Source organism: Mercenaria mercenaria, chromosome 3 (assembly GCF_021730395.1).
Source record: "Mercenaria mercenaria strain notata chromosome 3, MADL_Memer_1, whole genome shotgun sequence".
NCBI lineage: Eukaryota > Metazoa > Mollusca > Bivalvia > Venerida > Veneridae > Mercenaria > Mercenaria mercenaria.
Genome location: NC_069363.1, coordinates 6,004,742 through 6,030,969, shown reverse-complemented (window position 1 = coordinate 6,030,969; position 26,228 = coordinate 6,004,742). Strand labels below are relative to the sequence as shown.

The following is a 26,228-nucleotide window of genomic DNA, read 5'->3' as shown; positions in this document are numbered from 1 at the left end:
TGGTAGTTGTTAAATGAATAAAATGATATAACTGGGTACCTCAATTTTGTTAAAAAATATCTCATTAACTACAAATTCTAAAAAACGTGTAGTGAGAAGTTTTATAAATGTACTTTTGATGATACGAAAGATATTTCCAACATTTTGAGAGGTGTTAGAAGTTTTGTTAAGTGTAAAAGCACAAACTATTAATGACAAAATCAAACGGTTCGGTATTCAAGGCTATATTATACTCAATATTACATTTAAAGACCGAAATGAAAGTGCAAAATTTATATTTTATCCAAAATCATGCACGATTGATTTCTAAAACGCAGTTAACAGTTTTTATAATTAGATTCTTTGTTTAATGATTTCGTGCACGATCAGAGTATCACTGTACACATTTGGATTGGTTGCTACAATTAGCCTTCCATTGAAGTCATCATAGCATAACGCAGACGGAAAATGGATTCCATCAAGAACAACCTCTGCTTTCCGACCGTCTTTGGATATCTTCACTATGTTATATGAAGCTTGTCCACAAACATATAATTCATCGCTCTCGTCTATTACAGCTATATCCGACACGCCATGAATTATTTTTTTATCATTGTATTTCCACATCAGAGTTCCATCGAGCTGCAGTGCAATCACGCCATTGTCATAATCCGCAACAAATACTACAGAACCGTCAGTGTTTGTTTTCACAGAATACGGAGACGAAAGCAGTTTATTACCCTTTGCATCTATGTTTAATGCTCGTTTCAGTTTCCCATCCATGGAATATACACGCACCTCTGCTGTATCATTGCTACCACAAGCAACAATCAGGTCATTGTTCTTCTGACAAATACCACGACATTCTTTACCAACGTTTAAGATTGTTTTCGGGTTTAATGTGGCTTCGGCAAAAGTACGAATCTCTACTTTTTTCTCATTCTTATAGCTGATACAAATATCATCGTCTATCATGCACACATTCAGAGGCTTGCCAGGTAATGGAAAGGTTTGGATTACTTCCATATTATGGTTGAGGACTTTGATATTGCTGTTATTCCCGTCTGAAATAACGACTTGATTATTTGCCATTATTGTCAATCCCTGAATAACACAAAATCCCTTTTCTTTTGGTAATTGGCTCATACAAATCATCCCGCCCATCTTATAGTCATACAAATTCATATTAGAGCTATGATTTTCTGAAAGGTTTTCTAATTTTCCAAAATAGTCCAAATCATTGAGTGTATCTTTTACTCTAGTTTCTAAATTATAGGCCATAGCGGTACTCTCCCTTTCAGAAATACTATTTAGTAATTCTTTGGACTGTTTCAGTATTTCCCTAACTCGTCTTGCTCCGATAAAGCGTCTCACCTCACTAGTCTTTTCACCTTCAAAGCTCTTGAGAACTTTATGTAGCTCAGCAATCTTATCATCACATAGCTCCACATCTTCGTTAATGTATTTCATACAACTCTCATATCGCGAATCAATCTGTACAAGAGAGTTCCTATAAATACGTTCGATCTCTGCTGTAAGTTGTGTCTTGTAATCATCAATACTTCTGACTGAATCTTCCCTTTCATCGTCTATCTTAACTGTGTCCACATGTCTGATTTCCTTCAGTTCTTCGAAGTTTGTCTTGATGTGTTCAATTTCCTCAATCATATCTTTGCAAATGTCTTTTGTCGATTTCTCTTTAACATACTCGGGTAGATAAATCAGTCCATCACATGTTCTATGGTTAATTGATACACACACACTGCAGCATATTTCATCATGGGTTTTACAAAATGTTTCAAGATGTTTGCCCTCGTGTCTTCCGCATTTATCAGTCAAAATTTCTGCTGTAAAGTCGAACTGTTCTTTATCCGTATGTACAACTATTTGATGAGTTTTCATTGTAGCGAATCTTCTATGTATTCCTACACAATTATCACATAGCATATCATTACATTCAACACAGAACATAGTGGCTTCGCTCTTTTTGTTCTCAATCGAGCAAGGGCCACAGTCAGACGGTGACAACACATCCGATCCTAAAGTTACACTCGTCGCCATTTTGTCCTAAAGGTAAACTGTACCACATGTTTCAGCATGTGTTTGTTATCAGTGCGGTTATCAGTGTTCAACCAATGTAGTGTCTGGGTTCAGAATGACTCAACCGTTCGTGGGTATTTACAACTACCTGATTAACTATGACGTAGAAATGAACTAAAACCTTCTTTCGATATATATTTTTTTTTTAATTTACAGGATATGCATTCTAATTTAATTTTTTCTTATGATGTCATAAGATTTCTGTCATTAGTTAAAAGAATTACACATAAAATATAAAAGCCTGAACTCACAGAATATACATTTATATTTGTATGATATATGTAACCTGTTGAGCAGATTTTGCATTGTAACTAGAACATGCAGAACAATCTGAAGACGCAAGATAAAGGGCATACATAGAAAAACACGAATACCGACACTTGGCAACATTACCAAATTAAAGCCAGCTAAAACAAAGACAAAACATCCAACTGGAACAGGGCTTCACGTTCAAAGAGCTCAGTCTCGGAACACTAAAACCCAATAGCTATGTATGTATGGATCTGTACATCATAAAAATATACACAAAAGTACAAAGTCAAAGTAAAACATATAAACAACGAATGTAAGACAAAACATCACATGTTGCTATTACGTGACGATGTTCCATGTGAGATTATGACTTGCTTAGACAATTCTGCACCTGTTCTTTATCTCTAGCAGACACTGAAAATGGGGATATGTTTTGTATGTTCTAATGATTTTGTGCAGACCTGTGCTATTTCCTATAATGTCAACACAGATATTCTAAGCATGCATTACGTATGACTACATCTATTAAACAGTTTGCAAAATACTAGTTATTCTGAATATCACTTGTCTAAAATGTAAAATTATTCAATATGCTGACGATGGGTTTTCATTCAAATGCTTTTAAGTTTTTCATCAACATTTCGGCCAGATGTTTTCTCTGAGATATCCTAACACCCTTTCCTAGATCGGCGTGAAGTTGGCAGTACAGCAGTAGCAGCAGTAGGAGCAGTTAACTGCTGCTACTGCCAGCAGTTACAGCAGTTAACTGCTCCTACTGGCAACATACTAGCAGTTAATAAGCTGTTACACTCGTTTGGATGATGTTGCTGACATCAAGTATTTTGTGTAAATAAAAACCTTCACCTTCTTTGCAATATACATCACATCAAGTAAATCCCTATATTAGTACATTCAGTGCATCTAAATGTTTCCTTTTTGTACTGTTATTTCAAGCACAAAATTGGAGAGAGGGGTGCGCTACCTACCCCCTCCCCCCCCCCCACCACACACACACACCCCCTTCCTTGCTCTACGCCTATGGTAAAGTAGTTTCAACAAGTTTGATGTAATTAATTCCCTTGATTTGCTCGTTATGAAAATGAAAGTAGAAAAACGCGCGCTTTTCTAGATAGATACATGTATGATAAATTATGGTTTCGTAATTGGCCCGGGCACGATTTCTAAATAAAAGGAGTACGTCTATTTTAAAGGCATATATATTCAATGAGATATATTTTAAGATTATTGACGTGAAGATAGGAATAAATATTAACAAACAGTTGCTTGCTGTGGAATCGAATTTCCTGGCTCCGTAAAGACACTAAACTAGGTTTTAGGACTCCATTTATCGCATTATATATATGTGTGTGTGTGTGTGTGTGTGTGTGTGTGTGTGTGTGTGTGTTCGGGTTTAATGTCTTTTTCAACATTTCTTCAGTCATATAAAAAACGGTGTCTACTTGTAGCAGTGATCACAATGCCCAACTTTATACTGCTGCCTCACTGGAATATCACGCCGTAGACACGTGGCATGATTTCCCACCCAGTCACATTATACTGACACCGGGCTGACCAGACCTAGTACTATCATATTGAAGCGGAAGCTGCTAGTACCATTTTTTACGTCTTTGGGATGACGCGGCCAGGGATCCAACCCACGACCTCCCGATCTCGAGGCGGACGCTCTACCACTAGGCTACCGGGGAGGTTCTATCGCATCCTGTAGATTTGGTAGAAGCGAAAAGTTTGGGGGTCTCCAGCCCCGCCCCAGACCTTGAGTTTTGGATCGGACCGGGTGGGCATTGTAGAGAGGGTTGTCCCCCACCAGGCACGGGTGGCCGCCATTCCGGGAAAACTCTGGTTTGGGAGAAACCCGGGTCGAGGTGTGAGGCGGGGGTGGGTCGGGGGTGGCCTAAAATCGTTCCAGCAGTTAATAGGAGGTCACTATGGGATCCTGAGTCTGGGTTGAGACCGGGTGGCCGTTGTAGAGGGTGACGGTCTATGGGTGGCCAGCATGGTGGCTATTCCGGGAAAACTCTTGTTTACTCGTGAGCGGGTCTCAAAGTTGGTTTTAGGTGATTTTCGGAATTTTTCATTTTCTTCAGTTTGGGCGCCCCCAGCTCCGCCCCAGACCTTGAGTTTTGGATCGGACCGGGTGGGCATTGTAGAGAGGGTTGTCCCCCACCAGGAACGGGTGGCCGCCATTCCGGGAAAACTCTGGTTTGGGAGAAACCCGGGTCGAGGTGTGAGCCGGGGGTGGGTCGGGGGTGGCCTAAAATCGTTCCAGCAGTTAATAGGAGGTCACTATGGGATCCTGAGTTTGGGTTGAGACCGGGTGGCCGTTGTAGAGGGTGACGGTCTATGGGTGGCCAGCATGGTGGCTATTCCGGGAAAACTCTTGTTTACTCGTGAGCGGGTCTCAAAGTTGGTTTTAGGTGATTTTCGGAATTTTTCATTTTCTTCAGTTTGGGCGCCCCCAGCTCCGCCCCAGACCTTGAGTTTTGGATCGGACCGGGTGGGCATTGTAGAGAGGGTTGTCCCCCACCAGGCACGGGTGGCCGCCATTCCGGGAAAACTCTGGTTTGGGAGAAACCCGGGTCGAGGTGTGAGCCGGGGGTGGGTCGGGGGTGGCCTAAAATCGTTCCAGCAGTTAATAGGAGGTCACTATGGGATCCTGAGTTTGGTGTGGAAAACTGGTATACTGGTCTTATAATATGTAATTATTTGAATGCTGACATACAGAAAACTCGAAAACTGCTTTCATTGGTCATTTCACTGTTGGTAGTGACAGGAGTCTGGTGCTAGTAACCTGCTCTCATACACCGCTTAACTCCTGGCAGAAACATAAATGAGATTTGTAAACCATTTAAATGCTGGTATTACAAAAGGTAAAGGTGAATTTTAAACTGCTCGTATAAACCAGTTAAATTGCTTGCAATAAAAGGTATAAAAAAAACCTGGTAATCTGCTCTCATAAATCATTAACATATATGAAACTGGTAAATTGTTTTAAGTAATATTTAAATTCTGGCAGTTACGTATATAGGAGACTGGTAAACTTCTCATAAACAATTTAACTGCTGGCAGTAAAATGGTAAGAAAGGTGACGATACTGCTCTTATTTTATTGCTGGCATCATTTGACTACCTGTAGTAACATATCCTTTCCGCAGCCTTAACGTACTAAAACGTATTGGCGTCTGATGGCCCTTTCACGCGTCCGTAGAAACAACATTTAACATTTTTTATTTTAAATTTATTACAGGAAACTTATTTTGAAAATATTTCTGAAATGTCTAGGTCTGCAGCTCTCAAATACGGTTATATCTTACATCTGAGGCATATACTGACACTCTCAGACAACATCAAAAATGACATTTTGAGCGATTTGATGAAGTTCGAAAATCATCAATGTACCCTTGGTCCATTACTTACTCCTGTGGGATTTGTGTTTATCCGGAGCTCAAATACTTTTTCATAGATTAAAAGCTGACATGCTGTACTAAATCCCAGGTAATTTCAATTCGTAAAAATGTGCTGAAAATTAGCTCCCCAATAGCAAAAAAGAAAAAAAGTCCACGCGCATACATGTAAACGGGGTGACCCCTGCGCGTGACCCTTGACTATCTACGAATCAAAATCCGGCTTTCGTTTTCAAATTTAGCATTTTTACTTTCATTTATTTACTTCCAGAAATAGCTAACGGTCGAGTGACGTCATTTTCTGTGTTGTCAAAAACATACATATACCCGGCGAAGTTGCATAAATATGTGCTGGTTATGGTGGCTGATTTCTGCCAGTGTCGTTCTGTCACCCCCGCCATAACGAAAGAACGACGTTTTCCTCTTTTGGCGTTGTCTCGTTCTGTCGCTCTGGCTCCCCCGCCATAACGAAAGAACGACGTTTTCCTCTTTTAGCGTTGTTTCGTTCCCTCGTTCTGGCGCCCCCTTCAAAACGATATAACGAAGATTGCAACGCGACTGAACGAAAGAACGACACTTATAAACGGCGTCCTAAAAATCGTCGTCTTGGCATACGAACACGTGCATTTCAACCATTACTGCATACAGCACGTGCATTTCAACTACTATGCCAACGGACACGTCCATTTCAACCACTGCTGCATACGGACACGTGCATTTTAACCTCTACTGCATACGGACACGTGCGTAACATTCACAATACAACATAACATGTGCTTCATTTTCTACTGATGATTTACAAAACGGACATAGTCTATTTTCAACTGGAAGATTTTCATACCGCCCTGTTTCAATGCGAAGTGGGACCACACCACACCGAAATTTCGCATACGCACTTCTACGTTTGTTAAGTATAAACATCCCTATATAAGGTTCCAGTTCATAATTCTGTTTAAATAACTTGTAGGTCCTTAACTTATTGCCACCTCTACCACTTATTTCTATATCATTATTCAAAGAATTATACCATTCAGTCTTATATTCAGACATCAATGCATTCTCAATCATATCACAAAAATATTTAGACGACATATGATCACAATCCTTATATAAACTACGTAAATCTACCTTATGTAAACATTTGTAAAAATCATGTTGCCAGTTTTTACAACTATTACTACTTTTATTTCCACAAGCTTTAAAAATTTTGTAATTGACTCTATCATTATTCATTCTACTAAACCTATGCCATTGCTGGGATATCACCCTCCATTGCTTTACATATGGTGGAATCCATGCTAATTCACCATACAGGGCAGCATTTGGAGTATATTTTCCAACTCCTATGAAGGAACGCATAGCTCTGTTTTGTACTGCGTTAATACATAATAAGATGATGAATTTGAAAAACAACAAAAACAATTACATTTGTTTAGAAAAAAAGAACAAAAAACAACAGCATTATTTTAAAAATAATACAATCTGAGAAACAACAGAAAACAACAGCATTAATTTTAAAGATGATCAATCTGAAAAACAACAACATTTGTTTAGAAAAGAACAGAAAACGACAGCATTAGTTTTAAAGATAATATGATCTGGATGGCTTCCTCACATGAAGAAGAACAGAAAGCAGCACCATTAGATTTAAAGATGATACAATATGAAAAATAACAGAAAACAACAGCTTTAGTTTAAAAAAGAACAGAAAACAACAACATTAGTTTTAAATAAGATACAACCTAACAAACAACAGCATTTGTTTAAAACAGAACAGAAAACAACAGCATTAGTCTTAAAGATGATCAATCTGAAAAACAACAACATTTGTTTAGAAAAGAACAGAAAACGAAAGCATTAGTTTTAAAGATGATAAATCTGAAGAACAACTGAAAACAGCAGCATTAATTTTAAAGATGATACAAGCTGAAAAACAACAGAAAACAACAGCATTTGTTTAAAAAAGAACAGCAAGTAACAACATTAGTTTTAAAGATGATACAATCTGAAAAACAACAGCATTTGTTTAAGAAAAAGAACAAAAAACAACAGCATTAGTTTTAAAGATGGTATAATTTAAGAAACAACAGAAAACTACATCATTTGTTTAACAAAAAATAACAAAAAACAACAGCATTAGTTTTAAAGATGAAACAATTTGAATAACAACAGACAACAACAGCATTTATTTAAAACAAAGAACAAGAAACAATTGCATTGGCTTTAAAAATGATACAACCTGAAAAACAACAGAAAACAAAAGCTTTAGTACTAAAGATGATACAATCTGAAAAAATAACAGACAACAACAGCATTTGTTTAATTAAAAAAGAACAGAAATCAACAGCATTAATTTTAAAGATGATACAATCAGAAAAACAACAGAAAACATCAGCATTTGTTTAAAAAGGAAATTAAAACAACACAAATTTTAAGTTTAACAGTTATAATTAATGAAGTCCCATAAATATGAAACTAAGTGTCATTTACTACCATATTACTTTTCAACAGTACAATGTTTAAGTTATGAAACAAAAAAGTAGCATGCATTCTTCCAAATGATCACTAATACCCTAAAAAGCTAAGCTACAACATATACAATACATAAAAACTAAGATAAGCACCTGCAAAGAGCATGTTATGATATATCAATACACTATTACAACTCAGACAACAACAGCATTTATTTAAAACAAAGAACAAGAAACAATTGCATTGGCTTTAAAAATGATACAACCTGAAAAACAACAGAAAACAACAGCTTTAGTACTAAAGATGATACAATCTGAAAAAATAACAGACAACAACAGCATTTGTTTAATTAAAAAAGAACAGAAATCAACAGCATTAATTTTAAAGATGATACAATCAGAAAAACAACAGAAAACATCAGCATTTGTTTAAAAAGGAAATTAAAACAACACAAATTTTAAGTTTAACAGTTATAATTAATGAAGTCCCATAAATATGAAACTAAGTGTCATTTACTACCATATTACTTTTCAACAGTACAATGTTTAAGTTATGAAACAAAAAAGTAGCATGCATTCTTCCAAATGATCACTAATACCCTAAAAAGCTAAGCTACAACATATACAATACATAAAAACTAAGATAAGCTCCTGCAAAGAGTATGTTATGATATATCAATACACTATTACAACTCAGACAACAACAGCATTTATTTAAAACAAAGAACAAGAAACAATTGCATTGGCTTTAAAAATGATACAACCTGAAAAACAACATAAAACAACAGCTTTAGTACTAAAGATGATACAATCTGAAAAAATAACAGACAACAACAGCATTTGTTTAATTAAAAAAGAACAGAAATCAACAGCATTAATTTTAAAGATGATACAATCAGAAAAACAACAGAAAACATCAGCATTTGTTTAAAAAGGAAATTAAAACAACAGCATTAGATTTAAAGATGACACAATAAGGAAAACAAGAGAAAACATCAGCTTTAGTTTAAAAACAAATTTTAAGTTTAACAGTTATAAATAATGAAGTCCAATAAATATGAAACTAAGTGTCATTTACTACCATATTACTTTTCAACAGTACAATGTTTAAGTTATGAAACAAAAAAGTAGCATGCACTCTGCCAAATGATCACTAATACCCTAAAAAGCTAAGCTACAACATATACAATATATAAAAACTAAGATAAGCACCTGCAAAGAGCATGTTATGATATATCAATACACTATTACAACTCGGACAACAACAGCATTTATTTAAAACAAAGAAAAAGAAACAATTGCATTGGCTTTAAAAATGATACAACCCGAAAAACAACAGAAAACAACAGCTTTAGTACTAAAGATGAAACAATCTGAAAAAATAACAGACAACACAGCAAAAGAACAAGAAACAATTGCTTGCTTTAAAAATGATACAACCTGAAAAAAAACATAAAACAAAAGTTAGTATTTAAAGATGATACAATTGAAAAAATAACAGACAACAACAGCATTTGTTTAATTAAAAAAGAACTGAAATCAACAGCATTAATTTTAAAGATGATACAATCAGAAAAACAACCTAAAAACATCAGCATTTATTTAAAAAGGAAATTAAAACAACACAAATTTTAAGTTTAACAGTTATAATTAATGAAGTCCCATAAATATGAAACTAAGTGTCATTTACTACCATATTACTTTTCAACAGTACAATGTTTAAGTTATGAAACAAACAAGAGGGCCAAGATGGCCCTAGGTCGCTCACCTAAGAAACACTCCATAACAGTGTAAAACATGTTTGACCTAGTGATTTCATGGAAACAAATATTCTGACCAATTTTCATTAAGATTGGACCAAAAAATTGGTCTCTTGCGATAAAACAAGCATTTTCTTAGATATGACCTAGTTTTTGACCCTAGATGACCCATGTTCAAACTCGACCTAGATTTTATCAAGGCAATCATTCTGACCAAAATTCATGAAGATCAACTGAAAAATACAGCCTCTATCACATACAGAAGTTTTTCCTTTGATTTGACCAAGTGACCTAGTTTTTGACGTCAGATGACCCATATTCAAATTCGACCTAGATTTCATTAAGGCAATCAACCTGACCAAATTTCATAAATATCAACTGAAAAAAACAGTCTCTATCGCATACACAAGATTTTTCTTTAAATTTGACCTAGTGACCTAGTTTTTGACCTCAGATAACCCATATTCAAAACCGACCTAGTTTTCATCAAGGCAATCACTCTGACCAAATTTCATGAAGATCAATTGAAAAATACATCCTCTATTGCATACACAATGTTTTCTTCGATTTGACCTAGTGACCTAGTTTTTGACCCAGATGACCATTTTCGAAATCAGCCTAGATTTTATCAAGGTAATCATTCTGGCTAAATTTCATGAAGATCAGTTGAAAAATACAGCCTCTAGTGCATACACAAGGTTTTTCTTTGATTTGACCTAGTGACCTAGTTTTGACCCCAGATGACCCATTTTCGAACTCGGCCTAGATTTCATCAAGGCAATCATTCTGACCAAAATTCATGAAGATCAATTGAAAAATACAGCCTCTATCGCATACACAAGGTTTTTTACGTGATATGACCTAGTGACCTAGTTTTTGACCCCAGATGACCCATTTTCGAACTTGGCCTAGATTTCTTCAAGGTTATCATTCTGACTAAAATTCATGAAGATCAATTGAAAAATACCGCCTCTATCGCATACACAAGGTTTTTCTTTTATTTGACCTAGTGACCTAGTTTTTGACCCGAGATGACCCATTTTCGAACTCGGCCTAGATTTCATCAAGGCAATCATTCTGACCAAAATTCATGAAGATCAATTGAAAAATACAGCCTCTATCGCATACACAAGGTTTTTCTTTGATTTGACCCAGTGACCTAGTTTTTGACCCGAAATGACCCATTTTCGAACTCGGCCTAGATTTCATCAAGGTTATCATTCTGACCAATATTCATGAAGAAGAATTGAAAAATACACCCTCTATCGCATACACAAGGTTTTTCTTTGATTTGACCTAGTGCCCTTTAGTTTTTGACCCGAGATGCCCCATTTTCGAATCGGCTTAGATTTCATCAAGGTATCATTCAAACCAATATTCATGAGATTAATTGATAAATACCACCTCTATCGCATACACAAGGTTTTTCTTTGATTTGACCTAGTGACCTGTTTTTGACCCGAGATGACCCCATTTTTCGAACTCGACTAGATTTCATAAAGTTATCATTTGACCAATATTCATGAAGATTAAATGAAAAATACAGTCTCTATCACATAACAAGGTTTTTCTTTAATTTGCCCTAGTGACCTAGTTTTTGACCCGAGATGACCCATTTTCGAACTCGGCCTAGATTTCATAAAGTTTATCATTCTGAACCAATATTCATGAAGATTAATTGAAAAAACACCCTCTATCGCATACACAAGCTAAATGTTGACAGACGACGGAGGGACAGACGACAGACGACAGACGACGGGACGACAGACGCCGGACTTTCGAGCGTCAGAAAAACTCACCTGAGCATTGCTCGGTGAGCTAAAAGTAGCATGCATTCTTCCAAATGATCACTAATACCCTAAAAAGCTAAGCTACAACATATACAATACATAAAAACTAAGATAAGCTCCTGCAAAGAGTATGTTATGATATATCAATACACTATTTTCAACTCAGACAAACAACAGCATTTATTTAAAACAAAGAACAAGAAACAATTGCATTTGGGTTTTAAAAAAGATACAACCTGAAAAAACAACAGAAAACAACAGCTTTAGTACTAAAGATGATACAATCTGAAAAAATAACAGACAACAACAGCATTTGTTTAATTAAGAAAGAAACGAAATCAACAGCATTAATTTTAAAGATGATACAATCAGAAAAACAACAGAAAACATCAGCATTTGTTTAAAAAGGAAATTAAAACAACACAAATTTTAAGTTTAACAGTTATAATTAATGAAGTCCCATTAATATGAAACTAAGTGTCATTTACTACCATATTACTTTTCAACAGTACAATGTTTAAGTTATGAAACAAAAAAGTAGCATGCATTTTGCCAAATGATCACTAATACCCTTAAAAAGCTAAACTTTCAACTATTACAATACATAAAAACTAAGATAAGCACTGCAAAGAGTTTTTATGATATATCAATACACTATTACAACTCAGACAACAACAGCATTTATTTAAAACAAAAGAACAAGAAACAATTGATTGGCTTAAAATGCTACAACCTGAAAAACAACATAAAACAACAGCTTTAGTACTAAAGATGATACAATCAGAAAAAATAACAGACAACAACAGCATTTGTTTAATTTAAAAAAGAACAGAAATCAACAGCATTAATTTTAAAAATTTATACGATCAGAAAAAACAACAGAAAACATCCGCATTTTTTTTAAAAGGAAATTGAAACAACAGCATTAGATTTGAAGATGACACAATAAGGAAAACAAGAGAAAACATCAGCTTTTAGTTTAAAAAAAATTTAAGTTTTTAAAAGTTATAAATAATGAAGTCCAATAAATATGAAACTAAGTGTCATTTACTCCATATTACTTTTCAAAAGTACAATGTTTAAGTCATGAAACAAAAATGTAGCATGCATTCTACCAAATGATCATAATACCCTAAAAAGCTAAGCTACAACATATACAATACATAAAAAATAAGATAAGCACCTGCAACGAGCATGTTTTGATATATCAATACACTGTTACAAACTATGAAACTTGAGAAACTGGACCAGACATCTAAAATCAAAGTACAATGTATTAGTTTTGAGCTCTGGGGCAAGGGTTGTTTAATTCCATTTAGCTTCCTCCATTTAAAAACAAAACATATCTTTTAAGTTGATGAATAAATTTTTTTTTAAAATTTCAAACGGAGTGCATTTGAAAAGTTACTATCTGTATTATATAAAAAAAATGTAACTTTTAGAAAAAAGGAAACCACCATGCCAAGACAAAATAATTATGCGTCTTCTAATTTTTTCCTTAAATTTTTTAAAAAATTCCCCGATTTTTTTTAAAAACTTAAAATTTCCCCTGTTTTTTCCATACAGGGTTTTTTTTTGCCTTTTCCCCGTTTTTCCAAGTTGCGGGCCACCCGAAAAAAACTGAAAAACAAAGAAAACAACAGCTTTTGTTTAAAAAAAGAAAAAAAAACAACGCTTAGTTTTAAAAAGACACAATCTGAAGAAAACAAAAACCAAAGCATTAGTTTTAAAGATGAAAAAAAATCAAAAAAAACAGCAAAAACAACACTATTTGTATAAAAAAAGACGTAAACAAAGCAATTGTTTTAAAGATGAAAAAAACGGAAAACAACAGTTATTTTTGAAAAATAACAGAAAACAACAGCATTATTTTTATAAAGTTGACACAATTTGAAAAACAATAGACAACAACACATTGTTTAAAAAAAACGGAAAAAAACAGCAAAGTTTTAAAGTGATAATCGAAAAACAAGAAAAACAACGCTTTAAATTTTATTAAAAGAATAACAGAAAACAAAAGTATTGTTTTAAGATGAAACAATTTCAAACAACAGAAAAAACAAAAATTTGTTTGAAAAAAAAAAAAAAAACAGCATTATATTTTAAGTGATTCAATTGATAAACAAAAAAACAACAGCTTTAGTTTAAAAAGAACAGAAAACAACAACATTAGTTTTAAAAAAGATACAATCTGAAAAAAAACAAATCGTTTAAGAAAAAAGAACAGAAAAAAACAGTATTAGTCTTAAAATGGACAATAGAGAAAAAACAGAAAACAACAGATTAATTTTAAAGATGAAAAATCGAAAAAAAACAACAAAACAGCTTTTTTTAAAAAAGAACAAAAACAACACATAGTTTCAATTTATGAACAATTAAAAAACAACAAAAACAGGAGCAAAATTTTAAAGATAACAAGCTGAAAACAACAGAAAAAAACAGCATTTTTTTAAAAAAAAGAACGCAAGTAAAAAACTTTTTTTTAAAAAGAGGATACAATCTGAAAAACAACAGCTTTTTTTTGAGAAAAAAACAAAAAACAACAGCATTAGTTTAAAGAGGGGATAATTTAAGAAACAACAGAAAACACATATTTTTTTACAAAAAAAACAAAAAAAAACAGCATTATTTTTAAAGAGAAACAATTTGAATAACAACAGACAACAACAGCATTTTTTTAAAACAAAGAACAAAAAAAATTGCTTTGGCTTTAAAAAATGTACAACCTAAAAAACAACAAAAAACAACGCTTTAGTACTAAAGATATAAAATCGAAAAAATAACAGCAACAACGCATTTTTTTAAATTTAAAAAAAACAGAAATCAACAGCTTTTAATTTTTAAAAGAGATACACAAAAAAACAACAAAAAAATCAGCATTTGTTTAAAAAGGAAATTAAAAAACAACAGCATTAGTTTAAAAGATGATACAAAAAGGGAAAAAAAGAAAAAACAACAGTTTTAGTTTAAAAAAAATTTTAATTTTGTTATAATTAATGAAGCCCCATTATATGAAAAAAAGTGTCTTTACTACCAAATATTTTTCAACGTACAATGTTTAATTATAAAACAACGCATTTTTTTAAAAAAAAGAACGCAAGAAAACATTAGTTTTAAAGGGGATACAATCTGAAAAACAACGCATTTTTGAAAAAAAAGAACAAAAACAAACAGCATTATTTTAAAAGATGGAAATAATTTAAAAAACAACAAAAACACATTTGTTTGACAAAATAACAAAAAAAAAACAGCATACTTTTAAAGATGAAACAATTGAATAATAAAAACAACAACGCATTTTTTAAAAAAAGAACAAGAAACAATTGCATGGTTTTAAAAAAATGATCAACCGGAGAAACAACAAAAAACAACAGCTTTATACTAAAGATGATACAATCAAAAAAAATAACAGACAAAAAACAGCATTTTTTAATTAAAAAAGAACAAAAAAACACATTAATTTTAAAGTGATCATCAAAAAAAACAACAGAAAACATCAGCTTTTGTTTAAAAAGGAAATTAAAAAAAGCATTAATTTAAAATGTAAAATTAAGGAAAAAAAGGAAAACAACAGTTTTAGTTTAAAAAAAAATTTTTAAATTTTGTTATAAAAAATGAAGCCCCTTATATGAAACAAGGTCTTTTACTACCATATTATTTTCCCCAAAGTCAATGTTTAAGTTATAAAAAAAAAAGAAACATGCATTCGCCAAATAAATCACTAATCCCCAAAAAAGCTAACTACAACAATAAAAACAAAAAAAAAAAGATAAGCACCTGCAAAGAGCATTTTAATAATCAATAACTTTACAACTTAAACTTGAAAAAACGGACAGACCCCTAAAATCAAAACAATGTATTTTTTATTTGAGCTCTGCGAAAGGGTTGCTCAATTCCATTTTAGTCTCTCCATTTTAAAACAAAAACATATCCTTATATTTGATAAATAACATTTTAAGAATTAAACAAACAGGGGCCCCTTGAAAATTAATCTGTATTATTAAAATACTAGAAAAAAGTAATTATTATGAAAAAGAGAACCACCAGTACCCCAAGACAAGACACTTTTTTAAATTTTTTCTTTCATTTTTGAAAAACCCCTGTTTTTTTTTCAAAATTTAAAATTCCCTGAATTTTCCAAAGGGATTTTTACCCTTTTTTCCCCCTTTTTCCAGAGCGCTGGCCCCCCCTGCTACAACTAAAAACAACAGAAAAACAGCATTTGTTTAAAAAAAAACAAAAAACCCCAACGCTTTATTTTAAAAAAATGACACAATCTGAAAAACAACAAGAACACAGCATTATTTTTTAAAGATGAAAAAACTAAAAAAACAACAGAAAACGCAGCTTTGTAAAAAATAACTGAAAACAACAGCAATGTTTTAAAGAGATACTATTGAAAAAAACGAAAACAACAGATTTAGTTTAAAAAAAAACAGAAAACAACAGCTTAGTTAAAATTTGAACAATTTGAAAAACAAAGACAACAACAGCATTTGTTTAAAAAAGAACAAAAAACAAAGCAATTTTAAAAGATGATAAATCTGAAAAACGAAAATAACGCATTTATTAAAAAGAAAAAACCCATATTAAACCTGAACCTTGGGCAGGGCCTATTTGACCCGGGGGGATAATTAAAAACAATCTGGTAAAGGACCACTAGATGATGCTAAAACCCAAAATAAAAAGCCCTACCCATGTGGTTTTGTACAAAAGATTTTTTAATTTTTCCCATAATCTTTAAAAAACCAGTGCCCCCCCGGGGCGGACCCACGTTTGCCCCCTAGGGGGATATTTGAATAATTTGGGAGGGGACCACTAGATAATGCTACACACCAGATATCAAAACCCCTAGGGCCCCGGGTTTTGGCAAGAAATTTTTAAAGTTTTTTTTTTTCCGTCCATGGCAACCAAGTTTTGCATGAATTCAATTCTTGAAAAATTTTTAAAGGGGGCCCCCCAAGGGTAATTCCTGTGAAATTTGGGGGAAATATGCCCCAAATTTTTCAAAATATTCTTTAGTTGTTGACGGGCGACGCACCATAACACGGGAAAAACGGTATTATGACAAGGGAGCTAAAATAATACAAAAGAAAATACAAAAAAAACGCACAGTTACTAAAAGAGCTCGGAGGCAGCAACGCTCGACTATTCAACCCTTGTTGATTTAATGAAAATGAGTCGAAAAAGGACATAAAGTAAAAAAACAAAATGGGTTATGGAAACCCGCATAGTGCTTATCAGCTCAGGCTAGGAAAGTTGGGAAGTTTTATCCTTCCTTAGTGGGGGAAAGATACCCGCTTTCATAAAAAGGGAAATTTAACCAAAAAACCCCAAACGAAAAAAGGGGGGAAAATTTGTAAAAAAGCAAGTTGAGTTATTGCCCTTTTTATTTCATGCTATCTGACAGTGAACAAAGGGGTGCAATTTCAATCCTTTTCCTATTAGTGGAACTGAGATAAATTACTACAAAAAATTAAAAACCAAAAATTTTTATGTTTAAAAAAAGGGGGAAATTTTGAAAAAAAAGCAAAATAAAGTCATGGGACCCCCGCTTTTGCATGCAGATCATGACAGTGAACAAGTATGTGAAATTTCAAAACCCTTCCCAATTAGTGGGGGTACTGAGTAGTAGCTTTCATACAAAAACCCAAAACCAAAAAAAATTTTAAGTCGAAAAAGGGCATAATTTTGTAAAAAAAAAAAAATAAGTTTTGGAACCTGTGCAATGTAATCATTATCACAGAAATAAGTTTGTGAAGTTTCAATCCATTCCCACAAGTGGTTACCCAAATACCCGCTTCAACAAAACCTTTAAACCAAAAAATTTCTAAGTCGAAAAAAAGGGGGGAAATTTTTTTAAAAAGCACAATGAGTTAGGAACCTGTGCAATGAGGTCAGTTTTCCATGATAAGTGTGTGAAGTTTTAATCCATCCCCCAAGTGGGTGCTGAGATACCAGCTTACTACAAAAAATTAACCCAAAACGGGACCGGACGCCCATGCGACGCGGCGCCGACGCATGGGCGAGTCCAATAGCTCACATCTTGAATGCGAGCTAAAAAAAAGTAAATCAAAATATTAAAAAAAAAAACAATGTTTGTCAGAATTTTTACTTGATAAAAAAAACACAAACCCATATTTTGTTCTGGTTTATACCAAATAAAAACTAACACAATTGGTCATATCATGGGGAATTTTTCCCCATTAGTGGTGTAGATTTAAAAATCCCTTTTTTCACTATTTTTACATGGACTGCTTTGGTTTTTACCCCCCAAATTAATTAATAAGTTTTGTTACATGCAAGACTGAGCCATACCATATATAATACTGAACACTGATAAAAAATTGATTCTAGATTTTTTTTTTTTTTTTAAAAATACGGTAGTTTTTAAAACACCATTTTCCCCATGGCCACATCAAAAATTTTTTTCTTCTGTGAGGGCATTTTGATCATGAGAATTTAAAACTGCTAAAACTTCAAAGGGGGGTGGAACTGTGTATTACTTTTCGTGATGGTGTTTCTGCAGGAACAAATTTTTGCGTAATAAAACCCGAAGACTGGCCCCAACCCCTTGGTGGTACCAGTTTTTGAAAAATAAATGGAAAGAAAGTAAGAAAAAGCAAAGCAAATAAATATCACTAAACCTTTCTTACACATATTATTTTTTAACCAAAAAAATTTTTCCCACTTTCTTATTAGTTAATGAAAAGGGCTTTTTTTTGTTGGTTTAACATTCTTTGATTTCAAATTTTCAAACAAAACTAATGGGAGTTTTAATTGTTGTTTTTTTTAATTTTTATGAAATAAAAAAAAGCAGTTTTTTAAAATGTAACATTTTTTTTTAAATCAAATTCAAACGGAACCACAGGTTTTAATGGAGAAAATCAGACACTTTTTATAACAGCTTCTATTTTCTACAAAACATATCAAGACTTCAAAAACCTCTTCATAAATCTGATTTTATAAACTCAGAGTGTTCAACAGGGGAATTTTTTTTCCATACATGTCACTTAAAAGAAAAAAGACAAATCTTTAATACTTACACAAAACAGCTGTAACGTGACTGTATTGATTCGACCCGGCCCCCAAAAATTCCCTTAGGGAAAGGGGCCGACGGCCCTTTTATTTTTTGCACGCTGTATTTGTAATGGAGTTTTTTTAACACTGATCGTTGCAGAGCCGGCAATTTGTATTCATTTGTCTATCTCCTGATAAAAAACTTTAACTAATTCTAAAACGGACCCAAAAGTACCATTATATGCATGCTAAAACTTTTTTCAAAGTAAAACTGCTTTTGTGAAAAGGATGTCTCCCACAACTGCCTTAATCATCTAAATAGCAAGTTTTGTCTTTATATACTGTTTACCCCTACAATTCAAGAGCAAGAACTCCAAAATGTCTACACCGTTTTGGGGCATTATCTAACTTGTTGAGGTCTTGGGTCAAACAATTTTTTTTCAAATTTTGGGGAAATCGGATAAAAAGTTCAATTAGGTGCGAACAAGAGCAAAAAATGGATTTTCATAATTCAAGGGGCCCAAAATCCAAAATGCCAAAACCGATTTGGGGTAGTTTTATCAAACTAACCAAGGGCGATGGTCAAACACAGTTTGTTTAAGTTTGGTGAAATCGGGTGAGAAATGTTTGATTTGAAAAAGACAAGAGTAAAAAAACAGATTTTTTTGTAATTCAAGGGCCGTAACTCAAAAAGCCTGATGATTTTATTTATCATCTTGGCTAGGGGCTCATGGTCAAAAACATTTGTTCAAGTTTTTTGAAGATTTGGGTGAAAAAAAAGTTTTGACTTAGACGCAGAAAAGTAACAAAACTGTCCGTAAAAACGCCAATTCGTATTCAAAATATTGTCCCCAAACAGGAAAATATTTCCCCCGAAGTTAAATACCAAAAGATTTAAGTTTGAAGAGGGCTAATTTGACCAAAATGCATATCAATTATGGGCTTGCTGCATCAACTTTTTATAAAACCGAAGGCACTGGTTTCAATTCAATATCTGCAATTTGTTTTGGGGGTTATAAATATTTAAAATTGCAGTAAACTTTTAACCAGAATTTTCTAAGTCCAAAAGGGGGTAATTTGCTCAAAAAAAATGTCAGGTTAGGAATTGACCCAGTGAGGTTTTAATTGACTTAGAAAAAAAAAAAATAAGTTTAAAGTTAATGCCTTAAATGATTTCTGTATGTACTTGCATGCAGAAACTAACCAAGGGGGAACCCAACACCCACCCAGGGTAGTAGATAGCTAGAAAAGCGATTTAAAAGGCAATTTTTCGTTAATTTAAGGGGCCCTAACCCAAAAGCTGGGGCCGATTGGCATTATCGAACTTGGGCCGGGGGCTTTTTGGTCAAACACTTTTGTTCAAGTTTTGGGGAAAATCGGTGAGAATGTTTGACTTAAGAGTGCGGACAAACTTTGCGAAGACAGACGACAGACAGACACACCCACAACACACATGGAGTAAATCGTACTGATAATCGGAAAATAAGCGCATATTCAAATAAAGGCAATTTTAAAAGCACACACGGCCTTTTCCCTTATTCCAATGGATCCCTGCATGCCTTACCATAATTTTGGGCTCGAAAGTAGGCGCATATCTTTTCAGTAAACAAAAAACAGATACAAAAAGACAATTAACGTATTATACCGTGATAATTGTTTTGTAATAAATAAAGGGGACAAAGTTTTTACCTTTAAAGCCCAGTATGTCAAAAAATTTTAACGTCTAGTTGATAAACGATAATTGTTTACGAAATCATCTTTTTGAATAGAAAATGTTTTCGTTGTCATAATGTTCAGTCTGTCAGTTTTTTTTGTAAATCTGTGAAAACAATATGGATAAAATGTTACAATCTAAGTGTTGAACAATGAATGAATGGTCCGAGAGATTGAGCATTATTTGGAAATTATGTATGATCATTATGCTTTCATAATGTATAAAATACTGTATGCAATTAAAGGAAGTAGTTCACTGCGCACGTCCATGACCATGTTTTACTTTCGTTTTCTCTACCAAGCACTGTCAATTTTCCTAATATATCAAAAATAGGCGCACACGGCTTGTCTGTAAGCGCATATCAAATATAAGCGCAGTATAAGCGCATATCAAAAATAGGCGCAAAAAAGTGTCACTAAAATTATTATTAGCGTATACGCTTATTTACCAGATTTTACAGTATGTCTCCCACACCACTGTGTGATGGGAGACATAACAAGCAAGTAGACCTGTTGCCTTGACTATTTCTCAACAACACTGAACTTGAAATAATGTATGACTAGGTGTTTTTGTTTCTTAATGGTAGACCATTTCATAAAATGCCTAGGATGAAATCAACTTTTGACCGTCTGCTTAGCTCAATAGGAATAGCACAGATACCCATATATTAAATAGTACACCGACACCTTGGACAATTCAACAGGTCAGTTCATTTTCAGAATTTCTACATTTATAGTTCTTGTTAATTCTCCACAAGTAAATTTCCCCTCTTTGAAAAATGATGTATGGATGATCTTAAAGCTGTGACTAATCACACAGGACAAATTTATCTACAATCTTAATTAAAGTAAGTGTAAAGACAAAAGTTCTGTAAGTTCCTTACTATAGAAAAATCATATCAACCCATAGGCCTCTCCCAAGACGAAAACCCAATTTTTTTGTCAAGGGAGGAACACCCCATGTGTTCCACCGGGCAGGAATGTCCAAACCCAACTGCCCTTCAAGGCACTATTTCAGGCATGCATGCACCTGGTTAGAACCAGTCACCTCCACCAACCAGCTAGATTACTTCATCACATTACAACCTAAGCAAACCTCATTCAAACATAAGAGAGTGGCTCAAATTTTTTTAAAGGTGCAAAATAAAGACAAATGAATAGACATAAATCTTAAAAAAAGACTACACATTTTGAAATATAGTACTAAACATTACGATAGCCATGCAATATGCCCTTGAAATCAACACATGTACAGAGAAACAAATGATTGTTTCTGTATTTTCTTAGACTGACATGGGGGGTCATTTTGTCCTACTTTCGTGTTTATCGCTTTTCCGTAATCGGTCGGAAATTCTTCGGGATCACGTGATTTTAAAATTGTTTCAAACAAATATCCATTTAAGACGTGCAACAAAATAACTGTATTTCCATAATTATGCACGACTTGCACGAACAATATGAGATGTACAAAATTTAAATTTAAAATTGACAGTGACATATATTAGGCCAAGACAATGTGTTTAATGTCTAAAATCTTATTAAATTAATGTAGCCATGTGTATTTAGGTAAATTTCAATCATACTTTGTTTCTGCAGTGTAAGACAGTTACTCATTTATATTCTTAAAATTATACTGAAAAGAGATTAACTGAAAAAGTTTACAGACGAAGCTGTAAAAACACTTATTCGGGAAGGGCCTGAATTGTCCTTATGAAATCTTGTAGTACAGTCAACTCGCCAATAGAGAATCACTGCCAATAGCGGGTCACTTGGAAATAAAATGTGAATCTCTCTTAAACATATTAGAGTATACAATGTTTAAGTATCCAGTTATATAAACTTATCATTTAGCAATTATTAGACAAAAGAAGATGGATCTAATCTAATGAGTTTGAGTTCCATGAGTAGATAACTCTTGCAACCATGTTTCCTGACTTGGATTTTAGCACTCTTGAATTCTTCAAAGTAGAATATTTTTGAGCATACCTCACAATTTCTTAGATAAAACCACACAAATTTTTGAAGAGTGAAACACACAATTTCATAGGAATAATATAATTATGAATTTTAGATTGACTTCGATGAAAAAAGTGCCATCAAACAGAGGCGGCCATTCAGCCAATAGAGAATCACCCATTTCAGGGATAATCAAAAGATTGTTTATTTTGCTTAAAAATACAAATGAAAGGTTGATTTGATGTTGTACTGGTTTGAACTGGCAAATCTAGATAAATGAATAAGGTTCTGTGAATCAATATTTTGATTTTAGTTTTAGATATAGGTGGTGCTAATTATGCATAATTATCGCATAGTGCGGCAATTTTCCTTTGATCTTTGCAGCATGTTATACATAGTAACACACATTATTACTACAAAACTGTGCTGATATCTTACAAAACTGTTGCGATATATATCAACACGGAAATCTCTATGGAGTTTCATAAGAAAAAAAGTGTTCCGATATATATCGGCACAGTAAAACTGTTCCGATATATATCAGAACACTTTCTCTATTGAGGTCCTATCAAGGGAGTATAATTTTTTCCTTTCAAAGAAAAGATGATTTTAGCTCCAGTTTACAGTTCACAGAGAAAGAATTGTCACAAACACCTACATTTATAAAGTAAAAGAATAAATAAACTAGAATATTTAAAAAACTTGATAGTTATTGCCAAATTCAGAAATATATGAAATTCTGAGATTTCTCAAATGTTTCTTTTTCTTTGATTTTTTTTACAAACAAAACAACAAATTTTACAATATGTCTGGCCAATGAAATGCAAAGATTTAAAACCAATGCAGAAATTTGTTGGGTACTTTTATCTGGGGAACACATTTTCTAAAACAGAAGTTTTAGTGTTTCAGTCAGCGAGGCGCAGAAAGGGAATCAAAATAGTAAAAATGATAATAAACAAATTTAAATGAAAATAATATATAAATTTTAATGATAAACTATGCGATAAAACAGTTATAATATGTAGTGCTCGTGTGTTACCAGGATATATCAGAACTAGGGGTACATCTCGGTATTTTTCTCTTCACATATCTGTCTCGGCCTACCGGCCTCGACGATATGTGCAGAGAAAAATACCCTCGATGTACCCCTAGCTCTGATATATCCTGGTAACACACTCTCACACATACTATAACTATTACATATGCATAGAAATACAACTGTGAAAACTAGTGCTACATTCTTTGACTTAATATCTCCTGTTTGAAATGTAAACATACTGTCTCTCATTATATTCTGTCTTGAAACGTTTATTTCTAATACCATAGTCATGTTTTGTCAGAAAAAGACTATTTTAAATGGATAGAAAATATGATAAACTAGGTGACCCCTTATTGGCTAAAGTGACCCCCTATTGGTAAATCAGACAGGTATAAGTATTTCATCATAACTTCAGACATAAATGAATGATTCAAATAAATCAAACATTTAAATGAATGCAAGCAATAGTTTTAAGTGTAAGTAGGTTTAGATATCCGGGAAGTCTAAACATTCTTCACTATATGCTAAAAGTTTAGATAGTGACCCGCTATTGGCGAGTTATCTGTATAGCTGTATATTGCCTGTATTATAAGAATGATTTTCATGAAGTTTTTGCGAGTTACAAAATTGTTGAATTCCATGTGCTAAGTTTGTAAAAATCACGTTATCGTTTGGGCATATGATATATTTTGCATTTATTTATAAATTATAGCCTCGTTTCAGAGGATTCTTCCGAAAAAGTCCGAAGATGCTCGACGGGTTCGTAAGCAGTCGGAAAGCATACTTTCGGTTTGACATAGGCAACAGTTTTTGTTTATTTGTTAGTTATTCTTGAACATATTTATGACTATTTGGTCAGAACCGATGCAGTGGGCCATATTTTCAGTAAATAGGAAGTGTCGGCTACAAACTGGTTTTCATATAATACTCATTCAGGTTTTAGTAATGGACCTTTAACTAAGCAGGATATGCCCTGTAACAAACTGTATTACTTATCAAAACTCACCTCCACATCAATGTTTGGTAGACTGACTCAAGAGGTGGAAGACATGATTACTGACTGCTAGATTGTGTTCCAGTCTAAATGGTGGCAAAACAACACCATCCCATACTCAAAATGTTAGTCGCAACTCATCAATTTCTAAAATTAAAAGGTTTCATAAATTGAACTTTCAACTTGCACTACATTGAGAAATTGTGTGGTTCAAAGGGTATTTAAGTATAATTTATTTAGATATTACATTACTTTCATATATTCTTTAATACGGATAATTAAACCTGAAAGACAATTTCATGGATGTATAATCACAACTATTTTTGTCACAATGACTTTTAAGGAAGTTTAAATATGTTTAAGTAATATTCATCTTTGTAACTCAGCAATCAACAAATGAGCCGCACCATGAGAAAACCAACATAGTGCCTTTACGACCAGCATGGATCCAGACCAGCCTGCGCATCTTGGCAGTCTGGCTAGGATCCATGTTGTTCGCTTTCAAAGCCTATTTCAATTAGAGAAACCATTAGCGAACAGCATGGATCCTGGCCAGACTGCACAAATGCGCAGGCTGGTCTGGATTCATGCTGGTTGCAAATGAACTTTGTTGGTTTTCTCATGATGCAGATCAAATCTTTATTGTATATTATTCAAATAATATAAAGCACTCTGTTCTGACAAGATATTTTGCATGAGTTACCTTTCTTGATGGCTGCTGGTGCAATCATATTTGGTTTTACATCTGGTGGGTAGGGTACACCGTTGTGAGTAACTGGTGGTGTTGGGTTGTCTGGTAATGGGGAGTGAGGGTAGTTCATGTTGCTATTTGGCTGAAAAGAAAATCAAACATTTAACACATTAGACCAAAATTCAAACTGTCTTGAATTTGTTCTTTTGTTATACAAGAGGGCCATGATGGCCCTATATCGCTCACCCGAGTACCATTGCTCTTAATGATAAGATCAAGTTTTGTCATGGATCACATAGGCATACACATTAAATATCATCAAGATAACTGTTTTCTTGTAACAGCCCCGTTTGACCTATGGATCACGTACTAGTCAGGGCCAATTTCCATTTATATAACAAGTTTGACGGTCCTAGGTTCAAATGCTGCATTTTTATACTAGCAGGACTATTCATTACCCTGGAAGACTTAAATAACATTTAAAACCAATCTCATTAGATGCTGCTGAGGTACATTCATTTACATAAAATAAAGGGAGGTAATTTGTCATAAATTCAGTCAAAAGTTATCTACCCTGACTGTCCAAGTCCATCTGATGGTATAAATGACATTTCAAATCGGTATCTCCATTGATTACTGAGATACATCCATTTTAATTTGAAAGAAAGGGAGGTAATTTGACATAAAATCAGCCCATAGTTATCTACCCAGATTGTCCCAACTAATGACAATAATGAAATTTCAAATGGGTCCTTACTGAGATAAATCCATTTTTATTAAAATCAGGGGAGGTAATCATGCATTCATGTAGAAGATACAGAGTACAAGCCTTTACAACAATATATTAGAAAAGTAAGTAGAAACTTTCTTACCATGGAAGACATAAATAACACTTCAAACCAATCTCATTAGAAGCTGCTAGACCTATTCATTTACATAAACAAGAGCACCGCCTTGCGGGTGCTGACGCTCATCTGATTTTTTTTGTATAATAGAAATATTGTCCTACCCATGATTTTCTAAGTCTAAAGAGGGCCATCAT

The 26,228-nt window shown here is 33.5% G+C and overlaps 1 protein-coding gene across 1 annotated transcript; it reads right to left on the bottom strand.

Annotated features, from left to right (window-relative positions):
* Positions 1–208: 208 nt before the first annotated feature.
* Positions 209–2,103, bottom strand: LOC123523677 (uncharacterized). The gene has a single exon (XM_045301327.2). It carries the CDS (start codon positions 2,038–2,040, stop codon positions 334–336), a length of 1,707 nt encoding a protein of 568 aa, XP_045157262.2. The 5' UTR covers positions 2,041–2,103; the 3' UTR covers positions 209–333.
* Positions 2,104–26,228: the final 24,125 nt, after the last annotated feature.

Excerpts from the sequence above, each read along its gene's own strand:
- LOC123523677 (XM_045301327.2), bottom strand. The coding sequence starts at position 2,040 with ATGGCGACGAGTGTAACTTTAGGATCGGATGTGTTGTCACCGTCTGAC.